At 42.2% G+C, this 21052-nt stretch overlaps 1 protein-coding gene across 2 annotated transcripts in view; it reads right to left on the bottom strand.

Annotated features, from left to right (window-relative positions):
* Positions 1-20172, bottom strand: part of RAD23B (RAD23 homolog B, nucleotide excision repair protein) — a 43515-nt gene extending 23343 nt beyond the window's left edge. Inside the window, exons 1-2 of one of the 2 annotated variants that reach the window (XM_062017398.1) lie at positions 19953-20172; positions 4100-4181 (exon numbers count right to left, since the gene is read on the bottom strand). In XM_062017398.1, coding sequence (XP_061873382.1) covers positions 4100-4181; positions 19953-20018 — 148 coding nt within the window. In that variant the 5' untranslated portion in view covers positions 20019-20172. The remainder of the gene's footprint in view (positions 1-4099; positions 4182-19952) is intronic. The other variant, XM_062017399.1, reaches the window with a different exon arrangement.
* Positions 20173-21052: the final 880 nt, after the last annotated feature.

The following is a 21052-nucleotide window of genomic DNA, read 5'->3' as shown; positions in this document are numbered from 1 at the left end:
CGAGCTGCTTCAGAAGTCATTGGCACAGAAGCTTACCTCCTCTTGGCACCACGTCTGCCTGTGCTACACTGGATGTTCCAAGGGAAAACCCCTTCTATACATCATGCAACCAGCGCTACATACAGTAAGTGGATGGCGTTGATTACACAGCGATCTCGGCTGGGGAAATCTAATCGCCCAGGAATCCTGGAAGAGATCATGGACTGGCCAGAAGGCAGAGATTTTGGAGCACTGCCTGAGGAAGTAGCTCATGCCCAACAGGCACCACCATATAATGAACTATCAGAAGATGAGAGGCATTATGCTTTGTTTACTGATGGATCCTGCCACGTGGTAGGAAATCATCATAAGTGGAAAGCTGCTGTGCAGAGTCCCATATGACGAGTTGTTGAGGCCACTGAAGGAGAAGGTGAGTCGAGTCAGTTTGCTGAAGTGAAAGCTATCCAACTAGCTCTAAAGACTGCAGAACGAGAGAAGTGACCAGTGCTCTATCTTTATACTGACTCCTGGATGGTGGCTAATGCTCTATGGGGATGGCTACAGCAATGGAAGACCAACTGGCAGCGGAAGGGTAAACCCATCTGGGCTGCTACATTGTGGCAAGACATTGCTGCTCTGGTGGAAAACATGACTCTGAAAGTACATCATGTAGATGCTCACGTGCCCAAAAGCCATGCCACTGAAGAACACCAGAACAATCAACAGGTAGACAAAGCTGCCAAAATTGAAGTAGCTCAGGTAGACCTAGACAGCGAGCATAAAGGTGGGCTATTTATAACTCGATGGGCCCATGAAACATCAGGACATCTGGGAAGAGATGCAACATATAGATGGGCTCATGATCGAGGGGTGGACTTGACCATGGAAGCCATTACACAGGTCACCCATGAATGTGAAACGTGCTGCAATCAAGTGAGCCACATGGATCAAGTCTCCCTGGAACAGAGGCTGATGGCTGGGTTTTCAATATGGTGAGGCCTGGCAAATTGACTACTTTGGACCGCTACCACGAAAACACCAGGGCAAGCGTTATATACTCACCATGGTGGAAGCAATTACCGGTTGGTTGGAAACACACCCTGTAAACCATGCCACCGCCCGAAATACTGTCTTGGGTCTTGAAAGGCAAGTTTTGTGGTGACACGGTACTCCAGAAGAACTGAATCAGACAATGGGACTCATTGTCGAAATAATCTCATAAACTCCTGGGCAAAGAAACATGGTATTGAGTGGATACACCACATCCCCTATCACCCACAAGCCTCTGGAAAGATTGAGAGATATAATGGATTACTAAAGACCATGTTGAGGACACTGGGCAATGGGGCATGGAAGCAGTGGAATAAAAATTTAGCAGAAGCCACTTGGCTGGTTAACAGCAGAGGTTCAACTAACTGTCCTGGTCCTGCCCAAACATAACCCCTACATACTGTGGGAGGAGATACGGTCCCTGTAGTGCACTCAGGGAAATGGCTGGGGAAGGCAGTATGGGTTGCACCTCCCATGGGAAAGGGCAAACCCATTCGTGGGATTGTCTTTGCTCAGGGGCCTGGGTGTACTTGGTGGGTGATGAGAAAGGATGGGGAAACTCGATGTGTACCTCAAGGAGATTTAACCTTGGGGGAAAAATAACCTGTTATGTGAGTTGTCTGTTGTAGGAGAAGGTACAAACTTCAAAAGAAACTGGACAAGTGGACAAACCAAGCTGGTGCTGGTGCCCAAGACTGAAAACACTGTTTCCCCTGGCCTGGATATCTATCTTGATGGATGAGACATAAGTTATGGTCTGTTCCAGTGAACATCTAAGGAGGATGAAAGACACAAGAATGTTGTTTGTTTGATGCAAGATTCAAGAGGGAATACAAGAATGATGTTTGTCTGTTGAAGAGTGGGGGATACTGGTTAATGAGAGTATATAAGAATGTATATGGGTTGTTAAGATGGTTTGTCTGAACATGACATAAATGGTATGGAATAAGGGGTGGAGAATGTAGTAGGTCTGGGTTGGTAGTGATTTTCCACAGCAGCTCTTGCTGTGCTGTGCTTACTGTTGGTATCAATATTATGACTACTGCTTGCACAGCATCAGGGCTGTCCCTCCAGCATTCCTTCCCCCACCTTCACCAATAGCTGTGGGTGGGCATGATCTTGGGAGGGACCACGGCCAGAACAGCTGACCCAGGCTGACCAAGGAGATATTCCATACCATATGATGTCAGCTCAGTAACATAAACTGGGGGAGAGGAGGCGAGATTCATTTCTGGCCTTCCAAAAGCAACCGCTACGCGTACCGAAGTCCTGCTTCTCAGCAGGTGGCCGGACATCACTGCTGATGAGAAGTACAGAGTAACAGCTTTATCTGCATTTGCTTCACTTCCCGCATGCGCGGCTTTGCTGCTTCTTTATTAAACTGCTTTTATCTCAACCCACGAGACTCCCATCTTATTTTCTCCCCTTCCCTGGCTTGCTGAGGAGGTGGGGGATAGAGCGGTGTGGTGGGCACCTAGCATCCAGCCAGGGTCAAACTACCACATGAATACTCAAGAATTTTTATAGTAGTAATATTTGTGGCAGATGGTGCAGCATGTGACTCAGAATCTATACAGGTTTACTTACAAATTTCTGAGTTACAGACACTTTGGGAAAGAGCTTGCAAAATGTTTACATGCAGACATTCTGTCTTCTCAGGACACACCACACTCAGGGTTTCTAGACTTTATCCTAACACAGATGACAACACAATAGACCTACTCCATCATTGATTAGTGTAACTTTTTTTTTAAAAAAAGTGCAAGTATTTTTCATAACAAATTGAGTACTTTTAATCAGACAGTAATCAGCTTTACCAAACTATGAATGATCTAAAGCTCATTTTAGTCCAAGTAAAAACATCATCAATACACCCCTGCATCTCTTGTCCAAGAAAAAAAACACAATAAGTCTTTGGACCGTTTTCTACTCTAAAGCTTATTTCCTACTGTTGTGAAGACTATATAATGTTGCAGAGAAATTCTGGCTTCTGAAAATAGTCAAATCATAGCATATGATCTTAGAAAACCCTTTATTTTTTTTAATCACAGAAATGTAACATTAAGAGTGTTACACAATTACACATAATACACAAGGCCTTATGCCTTGTTCATATTTCTTTATTATATACACAACTTGGACAAAGGACACAAAACTTGCTAAGAAACACACTACTGAAAAGTCTGTACAAAGATGGGGAAACTTACGACTTCTCTTCCAATAGCATCTTCCTATTGTGATCAGTGGCTTTAGCTTATTAGAATTGAAAAAACAACACTGTTTACAAAGCAATACACTGAAGTAGTAAGAAGACCATCAAAGTTTCTTTCAAGCACAGTTTGAGAGGAGAAAAAGCACTGGAAGTTCTATACCAGTACTCCTACAAGTTCAGACATTAAGAGAGAACAAAAAAACGCACATGTATATTAGTTCCAGAATGGGTCAGATAGGTAGAAAAACAGTGAAAATGATTGCAAAAAAAATTTAAACTCTGTTAGCTCCAATACAGTAACTTTATGTTTTTATTTTACATTAACTTGCTTTTTGCAAGCACATAATACATGTTTCTAATGATAGGCTTTAGAAGTATCGAAAGTACCCTTTTACAGCAAGAAGTTTATGTTGGGTTTCTTTTGTTCACCCAGAAGTCTGATTTTTAATTCTCAAAGGTATTTACAGGAACATCTCAGCTATGCACAGCATAAACTGAACAAAAGGCAAAAGAGTTAACTCAGAACATGAGGTATGACCTGCTTAAATACTTATTTGGGTGTAACAAAAGCTAGTTCTACTTCATCTAGCATATTTCAACCAGGGTTAAAGCTGTTAGCATATAAAGCTGTAAGAGCAAAGATAAGAGATACACTTGTATGAAAACCTGAAAAATCCTGATTCAAAATTTAGAGTTTCCTTTGACATTGAGGTTTGCTGTTGATTTTGTTTTGTGGTGGGTTTTTTTGTTTGTTTGCATTTCAGTACTTACCATCCTTAGAAGACTTAACGTTAACATCAAGCTCAAGAAGAATGTAAAATATAAGGTGGATTCAGATATCTTCAGAACATGAATTACCTGCATAAATTAGTTTTTGGCCAGCTACTGGAAAAGCATCTTTCCCCCTTTCTGATTCAATCTTCTCTTTCAGTGCCTTCACCTAAAGCACAGAAATAAGTCTTAATTAAAAAAAAATAGTTTCAAAATACAAACCTAATTAAATATACATTGTTCTAAGTTTTATATACTGAAAGTACTTGTCACCTCTATCTTGGTTATGTCAAGTACATCACTCTTCCCAAGGCTTACTTGTACAGCATCATGCTCCCTTCCCAAATCATTTCTCATGCTTAATCAAATTAGGTAAAGTCTTTTCCTAGAGAAATTCCTTACATACAAGTAAGGTGATTGTGACATTAAATTGAATTCAATGGAATGATTTGAAGACTTGATCTGCAAAAACATATGCAAACTATCCAGTTATTTCTTTCATATAAGCTGTTTTCAACACAACTTGATTCCATTCACTCCTTTAAGCTACTGCCTTCACCCTGTTGGGCTAAGGATACAGGATCCCCTTGATCTTGTTTGTTGTTTTTTTTTTTTTTTCTGGTTCCCATTTCTGTTCTAAGGGAGGGCAGTACATGGTTCCACTAGTCTCTTTCTCAGACTCCCTGATGCTCTTTAACCCTTCTACTTCCTCCATGAGGCTGAGCAGACTATCCACATGGTCATACATCACACAGGTGTTCTGACTTCCACCATCTGTTACCAGTAAAAGGCTCCGGCACACCCGGCAGCCTGAGACCCAGATGGCTGCATGTTTTCGTGGGACCTCTGTCTGAGTTACCATATGCATTCTGGCAAGTGCAGAAGACTTAGCTGTCTGCCCTTCTGAACTGGTGATGTCTATCAAATGAACTTACCTCTTGAGGTGGCAGGATGACAATACTTCCTTCTGCATGAATGGCTGTGCAAACCAACCTCTTGTACTCTGTTCGCCTGCTCTGGTTACAGTGCTCCTGCTCACTCACTCATTGCTCTGGCAATGCCCAGGCTTCGTCCGCATCTACCCTGAAAGCTGCCAGCTCCTGGCAGGTCTCTCTGCTGCCCTGGTATTTGCCTGCTGCAGGTAACACCCCGGTGCACCAAGATTTGCTGCTTCGCTATAGATCAGGCTGGCTCTATAGCAGCTACCCTCAGCTTCAAGTTAATACTGTAGTTCTAGCAGCTCTGGCACTGCCACACTGAATGGTAGTGTTACTTTACACAGTTAGTCTCCAGTCCCTTCTGGTTTCTTACACAAGTTAGACATGGCTCTTGACAGGTGAATGAATTCATGCAACCACACCTTGACAGTTCTTTTGAGATAACTGTATAAGATAAACCAAATCTCTCTCAGTCCAATATTGTAACCAGGGATCCATTTGAGGTGCAGCCAGCATTAATCAAAGTGATGCTTGCAGGTCTACTACTAGTGTTCCTTCTAAGAGGCCAGGCCGTTGAGGTATCAAAAGGGTATCATTACTGATTTCCACAGTAGCAATACTAAATACTCAGTGTCCTTGTGGATCCTTAAAATAGCTGTCCCTCAAAAAAGATGCAAAGATAAGTCTCCTTACAACATCATAAGCTTTATAGTTTGTCTTAGTAAGATTGAATTCAGCTTCTACTATATGCTGCTTTCAACAGCCTATACAGAGTACCAGTTAATGTTGACTTACCTTTGAGCTACTGTTATCCTGTATACACTGTTAACTTACGAGCTCTAGTAGGGATACTATCTGCACAGTTTCATCGACTCCCATCCTGACCATGAACCCTCAGGTTCCACAAAATTACACCCAGGAAAACTAACTCAGCAGCAGCTGCAGGCAATTTCAGCCTTACACATACTGAAGAGATCACATTTCAGCTGCAGAGTCCTCTTCCACAGTTCAAAAACCTGCTTTGGATTTTGCTCTTGACATAACTTTTATCAGTGTTGTGCTTTAGGTCAGGACAGACTAAACACATATAGTAATTACTATGCAACAATTGGAAGGAATTTGGTATTTAAACACTTCAGTGTAGTAGTTCTTATTAATGCAAATAACACTACAAAGTTAATGTGAAAGCAGTCACGTCTGCATCCCCTTCTCTTTCTGATAAGAGCAGGGCTGAAAGCAGTCAAGAGGAGCAGTGTGATGAGTTGGTGGTATCAGAGCATAGTGACTACAACTGTGGAAGCCTAGTCCCAGGTATTCCTAGAGGTTCTCCACAGCCAGCTCTCACAAACCACAGCAGTACTCAACATAGGGACTATGCATTTACTCCTCAAAGAAGAGAGGCAATCTTTGGCTAAAGCCTGCCAATACAGTGGTCAAGACTAGCTTCTCAAAGGAAACTGAAAAAAATGGAAATGCTGGAAGGAAAGGTCAATGTTACCATTGAAGGCCAATGTCACTCCAGTCTTCAAAAAAGGCAAGAAGGTCAACCTGGGAAACTACAAACCAGTCAGCCTCACCTCCACCCCTGGAAAGGTGATGGAACAACTCATCTTGGATGTCATCTCTAAACACAGGAAGGGAAAGATGTTTATCAGGCGAGTCAACACAGATTCATCAAGGGCAAATCCTGTGTGACCAACCTGATATACAAGTGCATAACCAGCTGGCTAGATGAGGGGAGAGCAGTGGATGTCATCTACCTTGACTTCAGCAAGGCTTTTGGCACTGTCATAACATCCTCATCAGAAAGCTCAGGTAGTGTGGCTTGGATGAGTGGACAGTGAGGTGGATTGAGAGCTGGCTGAATGACAGACCCCAAGGGTGGTGACCAATGGCACAGAATTGAGTTAAAGGGCTGCGGCCAGTGGAGTTCCACAGGGATATGTTCTGAGGCCAGTCTTGTTCAACATCTTCATCAACGATCTGGCTGAGAGGACTGAGTATACCCTCAGCAAGTTGGCTGATGACATCAAACTGGGAGGACTGGCTGATTCCCCAGAAGGCTGTGCTGCCATTCAGCGGGATCTCGACCAGCTTGAGAGTTGGGCAGAGAGGAACCTCATGAGGTTCAACAAGGACAAGTGCAGAGTCCTGCATCTGGGAAGGAACAACCCCATGCACCAGTACAGGCTGGGGGTGAATTGCTGAAGAGCAGCTCTGCAGAGAGAGACCTCGGAGTCCTTATTTATAATAAACTAACCATGAGCCAGCAATGTGCCCTTGTGGCCAAGAAGCTCAATGGCACCCTGGGATGCATCCCTGTGGCCAGCAGGTCAAGGAAGGTTCTTCTCCCTCTCTAGTCTACGCTGGTGAGGCCTTATCTGGAGTCCTGTGTCCAGTTCTGGGCTCCTCAGCTCAAGAGGGACATGGAACTTTTGGAGAGGATCCAGTGCAGGGACATCAAGATGATGAGGAGATTGAAGCAACCTCCTTATGAGGAAAGGCATGGGAACTGGGGCTATTCACCCTGGAAAAGACTGAGGGGGGACCTCATTACTACTTACAAGTATTCAAAAGGCGTATGTCAAGAGGATGGAGCAATACTTTTTTCTGTAGTATCCAGTGATAGGACTAGGGGTGATGGACAAAAGCTGGAACACAAAAAGTTCCACTTAAACCTAAGGAAAATCTTCTTTACTGTAAGGGCGAGCAAGCACTGGCACAGGCTGCCCAGGGAGGGTGTGGAGTTTATTCTAAATGAATTCTAATTTCATTTTTCATTTTCCTCATGAAGCAACTAACAGAGAGTGAACCTTGACATAGAACTCAGTTTTGTCACACTTCCACAGTCATATTAAAAATCACTTTTTGGAATTGTTAAGTGATCAAAACACTAAACAGGATCCTAAATCTGGATCTGTGACAAACTTGTGTAGCCAGGAGGATAGCATGTAGTATCACTAATTGTTTACAGAGGTACGGTGTGAGTCCAACTCCCAGATTCTCAAAAGAATGAGCTCGGGATAACTGGCATGAGTAGAAAGCTGAGGAATAACAGCTAAAGGTGTTCAGGGGCCATATAAAGAATGGAAAAGTAACTATATGCAAAATGTGTGGCACCTGCCTAGAAGCCATTTGTCAGGAAAGGAAAATCCTGAACAGAGAAAAACAAGATCTGGGAGAGGAAATATAAGGCAGGAAGGCAGAAGAGTTACTACTGTCTTTGAAAACTGAGCAGCTGCCAAAACAGTTATCAGAAGGAAAAAACAAACAAACAAAAAAAGGCGAAAAAAGGCTCCTCCTTCCCCTGACTTTTTACATATTTGGAAGTTAACTGTGTCTCCTGAAGAACAGCGGAAAATGATTCTTTGTTTCCCTCAAACGCTTTGAATATGAAACCAGACTCATCATTAAAATGGAACAGTCTGAAGGACCTCAGTGTCATGCTCTTCAATATACCATGCAAATCACTCCAAGATCTGTTACAATGGGCAAATTTTTACTAGTCTGCCTAAGCAATTAAGAGGAGATGAGGCAAATGCTTTTTGTAGTTTTAAAGTTTCCTTAAATTTAGGACCAAATCCAGGAGATGCAACCCACTCTATCACCAGCCCCAGTAGCTTATTGGGCTGAAGGAAGATACACTACAGAGATGAACCCTCCATCATCCCCATGATATCTCTTTTAAGAGCTCTATACAGCAATCACAAAAGCTGCATAAGAGCAAGAAAGTGTTTTGTGCCCAACCATGAAAGCTGTGCAGTTAAATATCTATCTTGCATTTAGAGGTTATGATCAACTGAACTTGCTGCCTGCTGGATGACGGCATGTCGTCCTTCAGTTCAAATGTCAACCCTAACCCTGATAAAAATCAGGAGGCTACAGCATGCACACTCTGCCACAGCCCCTGCACTGCCCAATTCAAAGATTACTAAAGTACTGCAATACCCAGCTTCTGCTGTGGCATGAAACAGAAATTGAGGTGACAGCAGACATGGAAAAACTATATTATTTCTAGAATTTAGTCCCCATACAATTAATCATTTGTTCAGTTCAGAAACACCCTTGGGTGGCAGGGCTATATGCAAAAGGTATTTTTTTCATGGTTCCCTTGAAAGGAGGAGGATAAAGATAAGTCTGCTTTCACTTGTGAGTGAATAAAATACACATTTAACTGGTATATTGCATACCCACAGGGGTATACACATTCACCCAGAAATGTTCATGATAGCCTTGCTGAAATGTTAGTGTATCACCCCGAGATGTGAAACTGTACCTGTATGTATTATAATCAGAAGAATTACCCCTGAAAAGGTAGGGGATGTGCCTGCAGCAGTGTGGTAAGCCCTATACAAAGAAGAAATTTGAGGTCCCACCCAAGAAATACCACGGGACTTGGATGAGAAGTAAAATTTGTAGGTATTTGGTGGATTGCAGGTAGTGTAACAATTTCACTAGACACCAGCAGCATAACAGAACAATTGCAAATGCCTCAATCTAGGAAAGAGTTACAACAGCTAATGGAGACTTTAGGATATTGGAAAAAACATATACCTGCATTTCCTGTCCTTGCTTATGGAGAGGAAAACTCTGGGAATGGAAACTAGAGCATATAGAGGTGGTCAAAACTTGAAGAATTAAAAATTTATCCATCACTGGGAACACTACACGCTTAGGAATCCATGATAGCAGAATAGAGTTTTGCTGAGCATGGTAATTACTGTAACCTGTTACAAACCAGCCCTAGTATCATTGAGCTCTGCTGCATTTAAAGAAACAGAACAACGGTACTATGAGTGGGGAAAAGGACTTTAATCCAAGCAGTTAAATAAGTTGAGTCACTAAAGTATAATTCATCCAGAACCTTCAGAACCTTGCTCCCTCATGGTGACTTGTACTGTTCTTCCCTTCCAGGACAGATACTGGAAATAATACCTGCACACTTTCCCTGGAGACTGGGGTAACCATTGAAGGATTGCTTACCCTTCTTGCAGGAGTAATCAGTGCCAGCATGAACCAAATTCAGTTAACATGTCAACAAACTCAACCTGGATGAAGGACAGAGTGTACCCTCAGCAAGTTGGCTGATGACACCAAACTGGGAGGACTGGCTGATTCCCCAGAAGGCTGTGCTGCCATTCAGCGGGATCTCGACCAGCTTGAGAGTCGGGCAGAGGGGAACCTCATGAGGTTCAACAAGGACAAGTGCAGAGTCCTGCATCTGGGAAGGAACAACCCCACACACCAGTACAGGCTGGGGGTGAATTGCTGAAGAGCAGCTCTGCAGAGAGAGACCTCGGAGTCCTTATTGATAATAAACTAACCATGAGCCAGCAATGTGCCCTCGTGGCCAAGAAGGCCAATGGCATCCTGGGATGCATCAAAAAGAGTGTGGCCAGCAGGTTAAGGGAGGTTCTTCTCCCTCTCTACTCTGCCCTGGTGAGGCCTCATCTGGAGTCCTGTGTCCAGTTCTGGGCTCCTCAGCTCCAGCAGGACAGGGAAGTGCTGGAGAGAGTCCAGCACAGGGCCACCAAGATGATCAGGGGACTGGAACATCTTTCATACAAGGAAAGGCTGCGGGAACTGGGGCTGTTTAGTCTGGAGGAGATTGAGGGGAGATCTTATTAACATTTATAAATATCTAAAGGGTGGGTGTCAGGAGGTTGGGACATCCCTTTTTTCTATAGTAGATAGTAACAGGACAAGGGGTAATGGGATGAAGCTGGAACACAAAAAGTTCCACTTAAACATAAGAAAAAACTATTTCACTGCGAGGTAGACGGAGCAGTGGCACAGGCTGCCCAGAGGGGTTGTGCAGTCTCCTTCCTTGGAGGTCTTCAAGACTGCCTGGACATTTTCCTATGTGACCTGATCTAGGTGAACCTGCTTTTGCAGGGGGGGTGGACTAGATGATTTCTAAAGGTCCCTTCCAACCCCTACCATTCTATTATTCTAAGGTGAAGACCCCCACTTACTTATGCTAATCAATATCGTAACTACAGTACATTTTGCACTATACATGTTTCTCCGTTGTGTTTCTCAGTTACTCATTGAAACTCAAAAGGTAACTAAACTTGAAAAAAAATAGTTCCAGTCTTGGTGGCATCTAGGTAATCTCACTTATGACCCTATTGAAAGTACAGCGACAGCTTTTCTTTTGACAATGTGCAGTGCTTCAGTAGACACCATACATCCAGTCATTGCACTGAGATTAAATCATCTGGAAACTATATCCATTAGAACATAAGAGTATGAGCCCAATAAAATAAGAATCCCTTGTGATTTTCTAGTCATAGATAACATTACTGGAGGGACAAATAATCACTCAAATATCAGTTTTGGCAATTTTACCGTGATGAGTGGGATATCTTATTTGGATGGTCACTAACAACAACAGAAAACTTATTTTGTTAGCTATAGCAATACTATGCTTGTTACCTACAATCATTTTATGGATAAAGGTTTGATATGTAACTAAGCAAATACTCCCTGTTCACCACAAGGAACCTCCCAATAATGTAATTAATGGAAATATTTCACACTAAAAGCTTTTTGCTAACTGTGAATCTACAGAATCCACAACAGTAACAAACAAAAATGGCTTCTACTTAAGTTGACTCTTAAGTACTATAGCTTGAATCTGCAAGAGTATCCAGTGAGCTGTAGACATCAACACTCTCCCATCTGAGGCAGAAGTTCACGAAACTCAGGCTAAAATGAGTCTTTAAAACAGTACCTGCCTGGTTTTTTGGCTTTCATCACTGCCTAGCCTAAGAAGCCAGAACAATTTGTTTGAAGATGCTACAGTACTAATTCTTAGAATAAAAAGTGAATAGGTAACATCAGACACATACAGTTTAACAGCAACAGTGGTATAAAGATTTCCTTTTTCTATTTATAACTGGAGTGATTTGAAGACTTAGCACCCACTAGTGAAAAGACAACCTGTGCCCTTAATTCTGCCAACAGAAAAGAATGCATAAGAGAGCTCCCTAAACCTGTGTGGCAGACAGTAGTCTGAACAGCCTTCATTTAAACTGTAAATGCTTCTTTTTCAATAATTTAGTTTTTTTAATAAAAAATTCTCACTGCTTTTCAGAAAGGCAGCTGCATCTTCCATCTAGTGGTACAGTGAGCTGTGTAAAACAGCCAACATCCTAAACTGCCTCTAGCAAATCAAGTCACTGAGAATGTAGACTTCAGCTTCACCATCGTTAAGGGTTATTACGTGAGAATTAATTTTGGGAAAGCACACTTAGCACATTGATCTGTCAAACTTAAGAATCAAGTTTAAGACACACAACCAAGCTCTGCATTCATAACATCATGATATTCTTCTCAAAAATACAGATCCATAAACCAAACCTTCAGACTAATCAGCTTTATTCTACCTGATCAGTGTTCAAAATGTATTTCAGTTCTCAGAGAAAACTATTTTTCTCCTGCCTTAATAAACATCACAGTACAATACTGGGAAACCATGCCTTACAGTATGTTAAAGAATGAGGATCAGTTAATCTGCCATCACACTAAAAGTTCAGAAACAGCACACTTACACACTGCAGTGGCCAACTTAAAAGACAACACCTTCTTCTGACCCCTATGAATTTAGATTTGAAACTCTCTCTACAATTAATAGACAGTACTAAACAAAACATCCTCAAGAACAGATTCCATACAACTGGATCTTTTAATTAAAGACTGTGCTAATCGACTGCTAACTGAAAAACTGAGGTATTCCAAAGAAATACCAGCCCCTAACTGCATCCTAAGAATGGGTTACATGAAACTGCTAGTGCTAAGTTGCCCAGTTGTTCCCTACAGTTCCCAGTCTAGGCAAGTAGTTCCCAATTCACTGCACATTGTGCAAATTCTCTCCCCTCCTGCACAGCAATTTGAATTTCTGCTACCTTAAACACTATGCTAAAACAGAAGAGGAACAGCACAACAAAAATCACTTGACTTAAAGATATACCTCATAACACTTAATAAAAAGTAAACAGTACACGTTCATCAATTTCAACTTACAATTACACAGGCTGTACAAGACAAGTAGGATACATTCTGAATTTTTTATATATATAGAAAAATTGAATATAAAACTGAAAAGGATCTCTTCCAACATCAAGCCACATACCTGTCTTTTCACCAGAATCTTCATGAGGAATCTTATCCACCTTTACCTAAAGACAAGTAAGGCTGTTTCTGCTACTTCTAACACAAGCCCAATACAAAGTTTATGAAAAAACTTAAAACACATGAATTTCCATCTCTAATTCACAGACTATGAATACTCATTTTTTTCTTACACTAATTTTACAAGTCAAGGATGAACAGTCTTTCTACCTCTCATGATGCTCACCACTGTAAAATAATAATACAGTATTATTCAGTTTTTCTCTCAGCTTGTCAGCTAAGCTAGCCAGGAACTTTTAGTTTTCTGTGATGTGGGGGTTTCAGTCTTCCAAATCATCTTAGCACCTCTTTCCAGGTGGAAACACATGCCCCTTGGGAAGAGCTGGCCAACATGCATGCAGTAGAGTGGCATCACTACTCTTACTGGAAGTCCTGTGATCTATGAGCTTTATGCTGGCACAAACCTATAATTACAACAATCTCTTATATGGCCTTTCAGTACAGGATACTCATATTTAGTCAGCTGACCACCTGAACACTTGCATTAACAGATTACTGCCATACTTCAGGTCCCAAAGGCACAGTAGATAAGAGTAATTAGAGAAGAACCATAACAGATGAAGAATCAATCCACTCAGGCCTACAACTGGAAAAAAAAAGGCATCCTATTTGTACTCAACTAAACAAGGCTTTTGAAATTATTCCAATATTTAAAAACAGTCCCACAGAATATATGAAGCACTTGTAAACCTCTGTATTTACTGTTTGCCTTTACTTTGATGAAGTTTCTGTATAAACAAGTGGCATAGTCTAGAACTGGCAAGGTACAAATCTAAATTTAATTCTGCCATTTACTTCCTGAGCAATCACCTCTACCTTCCTAATTCCTCTCAAAAATTGAGCTCACACACACCTATGTGAAGTTTATCAGTCTTGTGGTTGCTGCTGCAGAGATCAACAGAACAAATTTCCAATCTCAACACTGATCTCTACACACTTCTACCCTGCATTTCAAAATTGATCTAAGCCCCGTTTAAAAGAGGAGACACTAGAGACAGTTTTACGATGCTAAATAGTAACTAGAAGAGCTGCATACATGCAGCTTTGCACTAACATACATATGGACCCATACATCTCAACGTAGAGCAGAGCTTTAAGCAATAGGTGAAAAAAAAGCTCAATCATCCACACTTTTTAAAAAAAAGTAGAAAGGTGTGGCTGTTGACAGCTCAGAACCCCCAAGGGATCATTCTAAAGAGAAAGTTTACATTCTGAGAGCTGACTCTTGCATGGTCACGTTGATTACAAAATGCAACCCTTCAGTACCTTTAAACACACAATTTTTACAAGGATATTCACAAAATTATTTATAATACACATCAAAGCAATCTAGTGGCTAGAGTATGAAAAAACACTTTAAGTAATTATTTTTAGAAAAAGTTTAAAAAATGCCCCCATACTGCATACTGACAAATAACTGAGATGGGTAAACCAAGGTATATTTAGGTAAGCATTAGCAATCTTCATTCGGATAACTAAATGTAATGTAGTTAGAAATACAAGAGGTAAGGGTTTCAGTCCCAGTTGTGTTTATTTCCATGAGGTTAATGTGCTTCTGATACAAAAACACTGGAGAACTAGGGAGAAATACCTGCAAAATAAATAAAGAGCTATTTGTAAGTGTGTACAAACAGTGTATTTAACTTTTCAGTTTACTGGCTGCCTTGGAAACGGCAGTCCAAGAAAGTTTGATCACTGAGAAATACAGCATGTAATATTGACCAACTACGAAAAATGCAAAAAGTAGCTTTTTCTTGGTAACAGCTAAACTGGATAAGAATACCCCAAATAAGACAGTGTTCTTCAGCCAAGAATTAGAACAATGTCCCTTGCCTGAAGATTCTAATCCTAGCCAGGAAGCAGGGAAAAAGACAAGCTACTGAAGAAAAGCACCAGCAAAAGTCCCAGACAGGTAATAAAAAAATACATTAATTATCAGAGAATATAACTTGAAGATGCTACAGTCTGCAAAGAACATATTAAAAAAAAATGAAGAAGAAGAAGAAGTAGATTCTCCCTGACATTTGCATTCTGGTAATTTCTGAAGCTATCATTTTCACAGAGTCATCTATCAAATCTTAAGCAGCAAGTTCACTCTCTTCAAATTCTCACAGAATTTGAGAAAAATATAAAAACTTGTGACAAAGGCAAGTTTAACCTGGAAGTTCATTTATAATTTTCAACAGGATCATGACAGTGCTTTTCCTCCAACCACTAACATTATAACTCCCAGGGAAATATAAAAACAATCCTCTTATCACCAACTGCTGCAGGATTAACCTACACTGAAATATACACATAGGAAGGAGGTTCTAAGACTCTTCACAGGTGACAAACCTCAAAGTCAGATTTTACCATTTCACCCAGTAATATTTTCTGTCTCCCGCAGAACTCTTTCTAAAGTTAAGTCTTCTGACAAAAACTATAATTTACAAAATAAGCAAAACTAAAAAACCTCAAACCAAATCTATTACTTTTATACCTTCTTATATCACATTAAAAAACAAACAAACACTTTCTTATGAAATAAATGCATTATCACTTAAAATTCCCTTATATACTGAGTTGTGGTAACCTTATTTTCAGTAATGCTACTAGATCAACTGCTGTTTTTGCAACATAAACTCACGGCTCACCAGGAGAGCTCCAAGAAAAATTATTGATACCTTTTACAATCACCCATTATTTGTTTCTTTCCTAGCCCAAGAGTGAAAAGAATTGATACAAAGTATGCTTTAAAACTACATAGGCTTTCAATATCCATCTCTTTTCCTTGATAGTTTCAAATATCAAATAGATACAAATACATGCAACAGATGCAACCAACAAAATTTTGTGGGTTCTGTAACTGTATTCACTTCATATGGGTTCACAAATCATAATATATCCATTCAGATGACAGTCTGCACTAATTCAGAAATGTAATACTGCACTCTCTGAAGACAGGCAGTTTGTGATTTTATCATAGACACCCACATGTACGTATTTAAACATATCTCCTTTATATGTCACACACCTCATTATTGTACAAAGACAACACAGTTTTATACTGTCTACAAATCAGAAGATATAAATTCTTTGTTATGCAATTGTCTTTTGAAAAAAATGAGCACAGCCTATCTTCTTCCTTTCAGTATATCTATTTTATCTGGAAAAAAAAAATATGCCAAATTTTACTTTTTCTTTATTACATACCTTTTGGATCCTGACTCATTTTTGCTGAAACACACTTCCCACACACTTTATGTTGCTTCCCTTAGTATCTAGACCAAATTTTTAGTCTTAAAAAACTAGTCCTCACAGTACCAAAGGGCATTATATTCACATTCAAAAATCTCCATACACATGTTTAACAATAAAATGTAAACATACTAAGGATGCACTACAACCTACAGGAGTATGAACTCCCACAGATAAGCATCCTGTTGACAGGGTATTAAAATAAGCAGGCATTTTCTGGGTGTTCCAGCATTGTGGCCACAGCAAAACATGAAAGCCCCATATTATGGGACAGAAACCATGGGCAAAAGACTGCTAACATCCTGAATTTTCCTTATACTTCTCTGCATTTTGACAATTTCAGGTTAACTGCATATAGAAGATGAAAAATAAACACTCCAGACTTTGTTTCAACTGGTACTTCACTTTCAAAGAAAGGGGGTTTTTTTAATTAAATTTCATGTCTACATAGTGATAACTAGAACAGATGAGGCAGATTTAGAAGTCTACAGTATCCTCACTGCCACTTCAGCCAAGAGATGTGGCTACACAAGTCTGCATCACTTTCAGTCAGGACTTATTGTTTCCTTCTAACACAATGCTTAACTTATTTCCTCTCTCACAGACAGCCAACAAATACAAGAAGCAGCTCGAGTGGAAAAATACGTGCTTTAATTTAACCTGGTTAAGTCTGAATGCTTAAGTACCAAACTGCACCACTCATAACAGCAGAATGATTACAACAGGTAAACCCACCCCTTTATAGAGCACGGTATGTATATTTCCACATACTCCAGAGATTTTTCTCAAAAACCTTAATAAAAACAGCTATGTCTGCAAAAAATCCTCCATTTGATAATACACATTCTGATATAATAAAACCTGTTGGTAAATATTTTCCACTTTTTTAATCAATGAAAATACTTGACAGTCTTCCTCTAGTACTTTCACAAATAAGAATAACTCCTTACTTCAAGTCTAATTTTTATTCAGTGGGACAATACAACACATTTAGACCAAAACTAAAGCCACATTATTAAAAGCAGGTTTCAAACTTTAAAATTCAATTGTCTGATTAAGCAGGAAAAAAATCTAAAAAACAAAATAGTTCCTTGTGTAAATGCTGCAACAGGTCTAAGTTGATACTATGAAGGGTGTTGCTCCAAATTCTCATTACAAGGTTTGCGTAAACATTACTATTAATGATGGCTTTCAGTTACAAGCATAAACTCTTATTACAAAACTACCCTGCACTATAACATCAAGTCCCTACAGATTAATTACATATTGAGAATAAGGGGAGAAATTGCTAGAACTAGAATCCAATTTTAGAGCAACAAGTTTCCTAGGCCTATCACAATTAGATGATTTTTGGCCTTGTCACAGTATATGGCGCAGCTCCAAGTAAATAAGCCTACCTCTAGCCGAGAAACATACACATGCAGTTCATAGACTAAAGTAATGCTTCCTGAACTCTGCAAAACAAATACATGTGTTTTAAAAAACCAGAACACAACTAAAATTACTACTTTTCAAAATCAGACTGAGAACTTTCAAACATACCTGTGAAACACTGGCTTAACAGCTTATATTTGAAAGCATTTTCCAGTTTTAACAGATTTGGTTTCTAACTGATAGCTCAAAAGCGTTCTTCTCTTTGAGTGCTACAATTTACAACACTTCCAAAAAGAATTTCTACTAATTTTCTAAAAAGTAGACCAAGAAAACTAAAATAGATTTTTTTCAGCTCCACAACTCTACAGCTAGTTAGATTGAGGCTTCATCCTGTCCCCTTTAAAACAAAGCTCTGCTGAAATTCTACCCACATTTCCTCTCTTTAACCACTTATTCCTATACAAAACCTGAAATATTATGCTCATGAGAAGCATTCTTCTCTCAGTTACTGAGCTCCTGTAGAAACTGAAACTGGGTTTATAAACAGAGTGCAGTGTAATTTCCCATAATCCAACTTTCAGGTAACACATTTATTTTGCTGTCTCATGAGCTACTGAGGGTTCTGACTGGCAACACTCCTTTAGTCGTATTTTTGATTTTGTTTCCCAGAACCTTACTGAACACAGAGGATACAAGAAAAGATGACAGAAGAGCTCTTCTTAGTAACAAGAAGAGTAATGTTTTAAATCCTTGAGGGTTTCTAATGCACGCTTCAGCTAGATATTTGCCATCCCCCTCTGCCACACCTTTGTCATCTTTTATTTTTCTTTAGATGGAAGAGGGTAAACCAACAGACTTTACAGAAGCAGACGCAATGTTCCATAGTTTCACTGCCCAGATGTCACATTAAAGGTTGCTGCAGACATTTTCACACCATAAATTCCCCACATCTTTGAAAGGAAGGCCTCAAGGATTTCTGGACTTGGCTATCAAAGGCAAACATCTGTGCTCAGGCAAGTGATAAGACAACTTCCAATTCTGCAAACTTAAGGCCCTTCCTCTGATCTCAGAAGGTGGTTTTTCCCCTGAGAATTTTTCAGCAGACTCTCACGTGCCAACAAAAACGCACCCTCTCTCCCCTGCTCCCTGCCTCGTAAGTACAGACGCAGTCACTGCAACCTGCTCAGAAGGCAGACTAACTCCATTATAAATCTCCCCACATACTCAAAATGCTTGCTCTGCAGAAGATACCAACATTCATCCTACAGTGGCTAGCGAAATCTCACAGGCAAAACAATGAAGCCTCCTCACATTGACTCACCTTCAACAAACACAGTATACACCTGCCTAAGTGAGCAAATTCTCATGTGCTCCTCTCTGCAGGAGTGTGTACTGGAGAAAGGCTCTACAACTCTCCTGACACTTCTTTTCTAGCCAGGAATCCGTAGAGAGTAAGCACCTTCTGCTTTTCCTTCTGCTGTAGTATCCCCCCACCCCCAAGAGGTCACAACCCACTCGCAGCACTCCCTAGACCAGAAAAAATTGCTACTTTGCTCCATTACCCACTAATCCATGGATATGGGCTCGGATGTTTCTGAAAGGAAAAACTTTAGCTTCCTATAGTGCTCTTGCACGCAGAGGACAGGAGCAAAGTGAGCAATTTTCCATGCCATCTCCTGGGCTTTTTTTCTCCAAAACAATGAGGTAAGTCTACGCGCTGAGGAGTGGCCACAACAGGGCCTTTCCTCCAGCTACTGAGTTACCCACCCCCATCCAGCAGCACCCGCAGGAACCGCCCGCTCTTCCGCCGGTAAGGGGTCCGCATCATCCTTGCCTCTCCCATCATGCGCTCCTTGCTCCTCTACCCCACAGTGGAGCTCTGAACCCTCACTCCTCTGCCTAGCCCCGTGCCAACAACTCCTCCTGGACGACACCCCGAAGCCTTCGGCCATAGGCCTCCGCAGCGGCCGCGGCCACACTCGCTGCCCGTCCCTCCCCGCCGCTAAGGAGTCCATTCTTCCCGCTTCCCCGTCTTCCCCCTCCTCCCTGGGGGAAGGGGAAGCTCCCCCCGCTCTCCCCACGGCCGCAGCTCGGGCCGTGCTCTCTGCTCCGGGAACAGGGAGAGAGGCCTGAGGCTGGAAAGGAGGGAGCGCGGCCCTCCCACCATCGCCCGCCCCTGCGCAGGCCCGCACCGTCTCCTCGGGGTCGATGTCGATCCGGAAGGTCTGCTGCTGCAGCGTTTTCAAGGTGATCTGCATGGCGACGGCTTCGGGCCGCCCGTAGCAGTTGCACTCCTGCCCCCACGACCCCCGCAGCGCAGCGGGACAGGCGTGGAAGAGGAGGAGAAGGAGGAGCTAGAGGCGGCAGCGGAGGCGGGGCAACGGTTCGCCGAGTGCCGCACGGCGCCAGTCACGCTCACCATGCGGCGGCGGGAGGGGAGAGGGCGGGGCTCGGCCCCGCCGTTCGGGCGGCAGCAGCGGGAGGGAATAGCGGGAACGGGATGGGATCGGGATTGGGACCGGGTCCGACGCACACGCCGGCGGCTGGCGGGACAGGACTCGACGTTCTCCTCCCGCCCGCCCGCGCAGTGCGCAAATGCTCGGCCTGGCTGGCGCCCACAGGTGCGCCCACAGGTCTGCCCAACGCCGCCCCCACACCGCCCCGGCCGCCTCGCGCCCGCGGTGCCACCCGAGGCGCTCGTCGTGCGCAGGCGCGGAGAGGCGCGCCGGGCTCACTGCGCAGGCGCCCTGACCGCTGGGTCGTCCTGCGGGTGGGCTGTAGGCGTCTCGGAGGGCGTGTGCGTGAGAATGTTGCAGGGTAACACGTGTGCACGTCAGTACGGCGCTCGTAAGTTCTTGTAACAGGTTGATCAGTGCATACATAGGTGTTTATACGGGGTAGGAGAGCTTGAAGGATGCAGCCATCTGCAGAGTCGTTGTGGGTAGTGTCTGGTTGGCGAGGCCATGTGGCCATTTGTCCATGTGTCCATCCTGTGGGTCTCCAGTGCTTGGAACCTGGGGCTGTTCGTCTTCTCCTCACTGGCACGCGTGTTAAATGACATCAGTGCTGCCAAATGAATCAGGTCCTTACTTCAGCACGCTGAAGGGGCAGAATGCTCCACGGGCCCATCCACATGCAGTGGATAGTAACATTTCCTTCCCAATCTCTTTCATAACAATGCTGTAAGATGATAGGCCCCTTCAGCATAGGTGCTGTTTGTTAGCAGCATTGACTGTTTTGTAAGGACCTCAACTGACACATCAGGAAGGAAGCTTACATTGCCAATGTCAGG

Source organism: Colius striatus, chromosome Z (assembly GCF_028858725.1).
Source record: "Colius striatus isolate bColStr4 chromosome Z, bColStr4.1.hap1, whole genome shotgun sequence".
Classification (NCBI taxonomy): Eukaryota; Metazoa; Chordata; class Aves; order Coliiformes; family Coliidae; genus Colius; species Colius striatus.
This window is presented reverse-complemented; position numbering and strand designations above follow the sequence as displayed.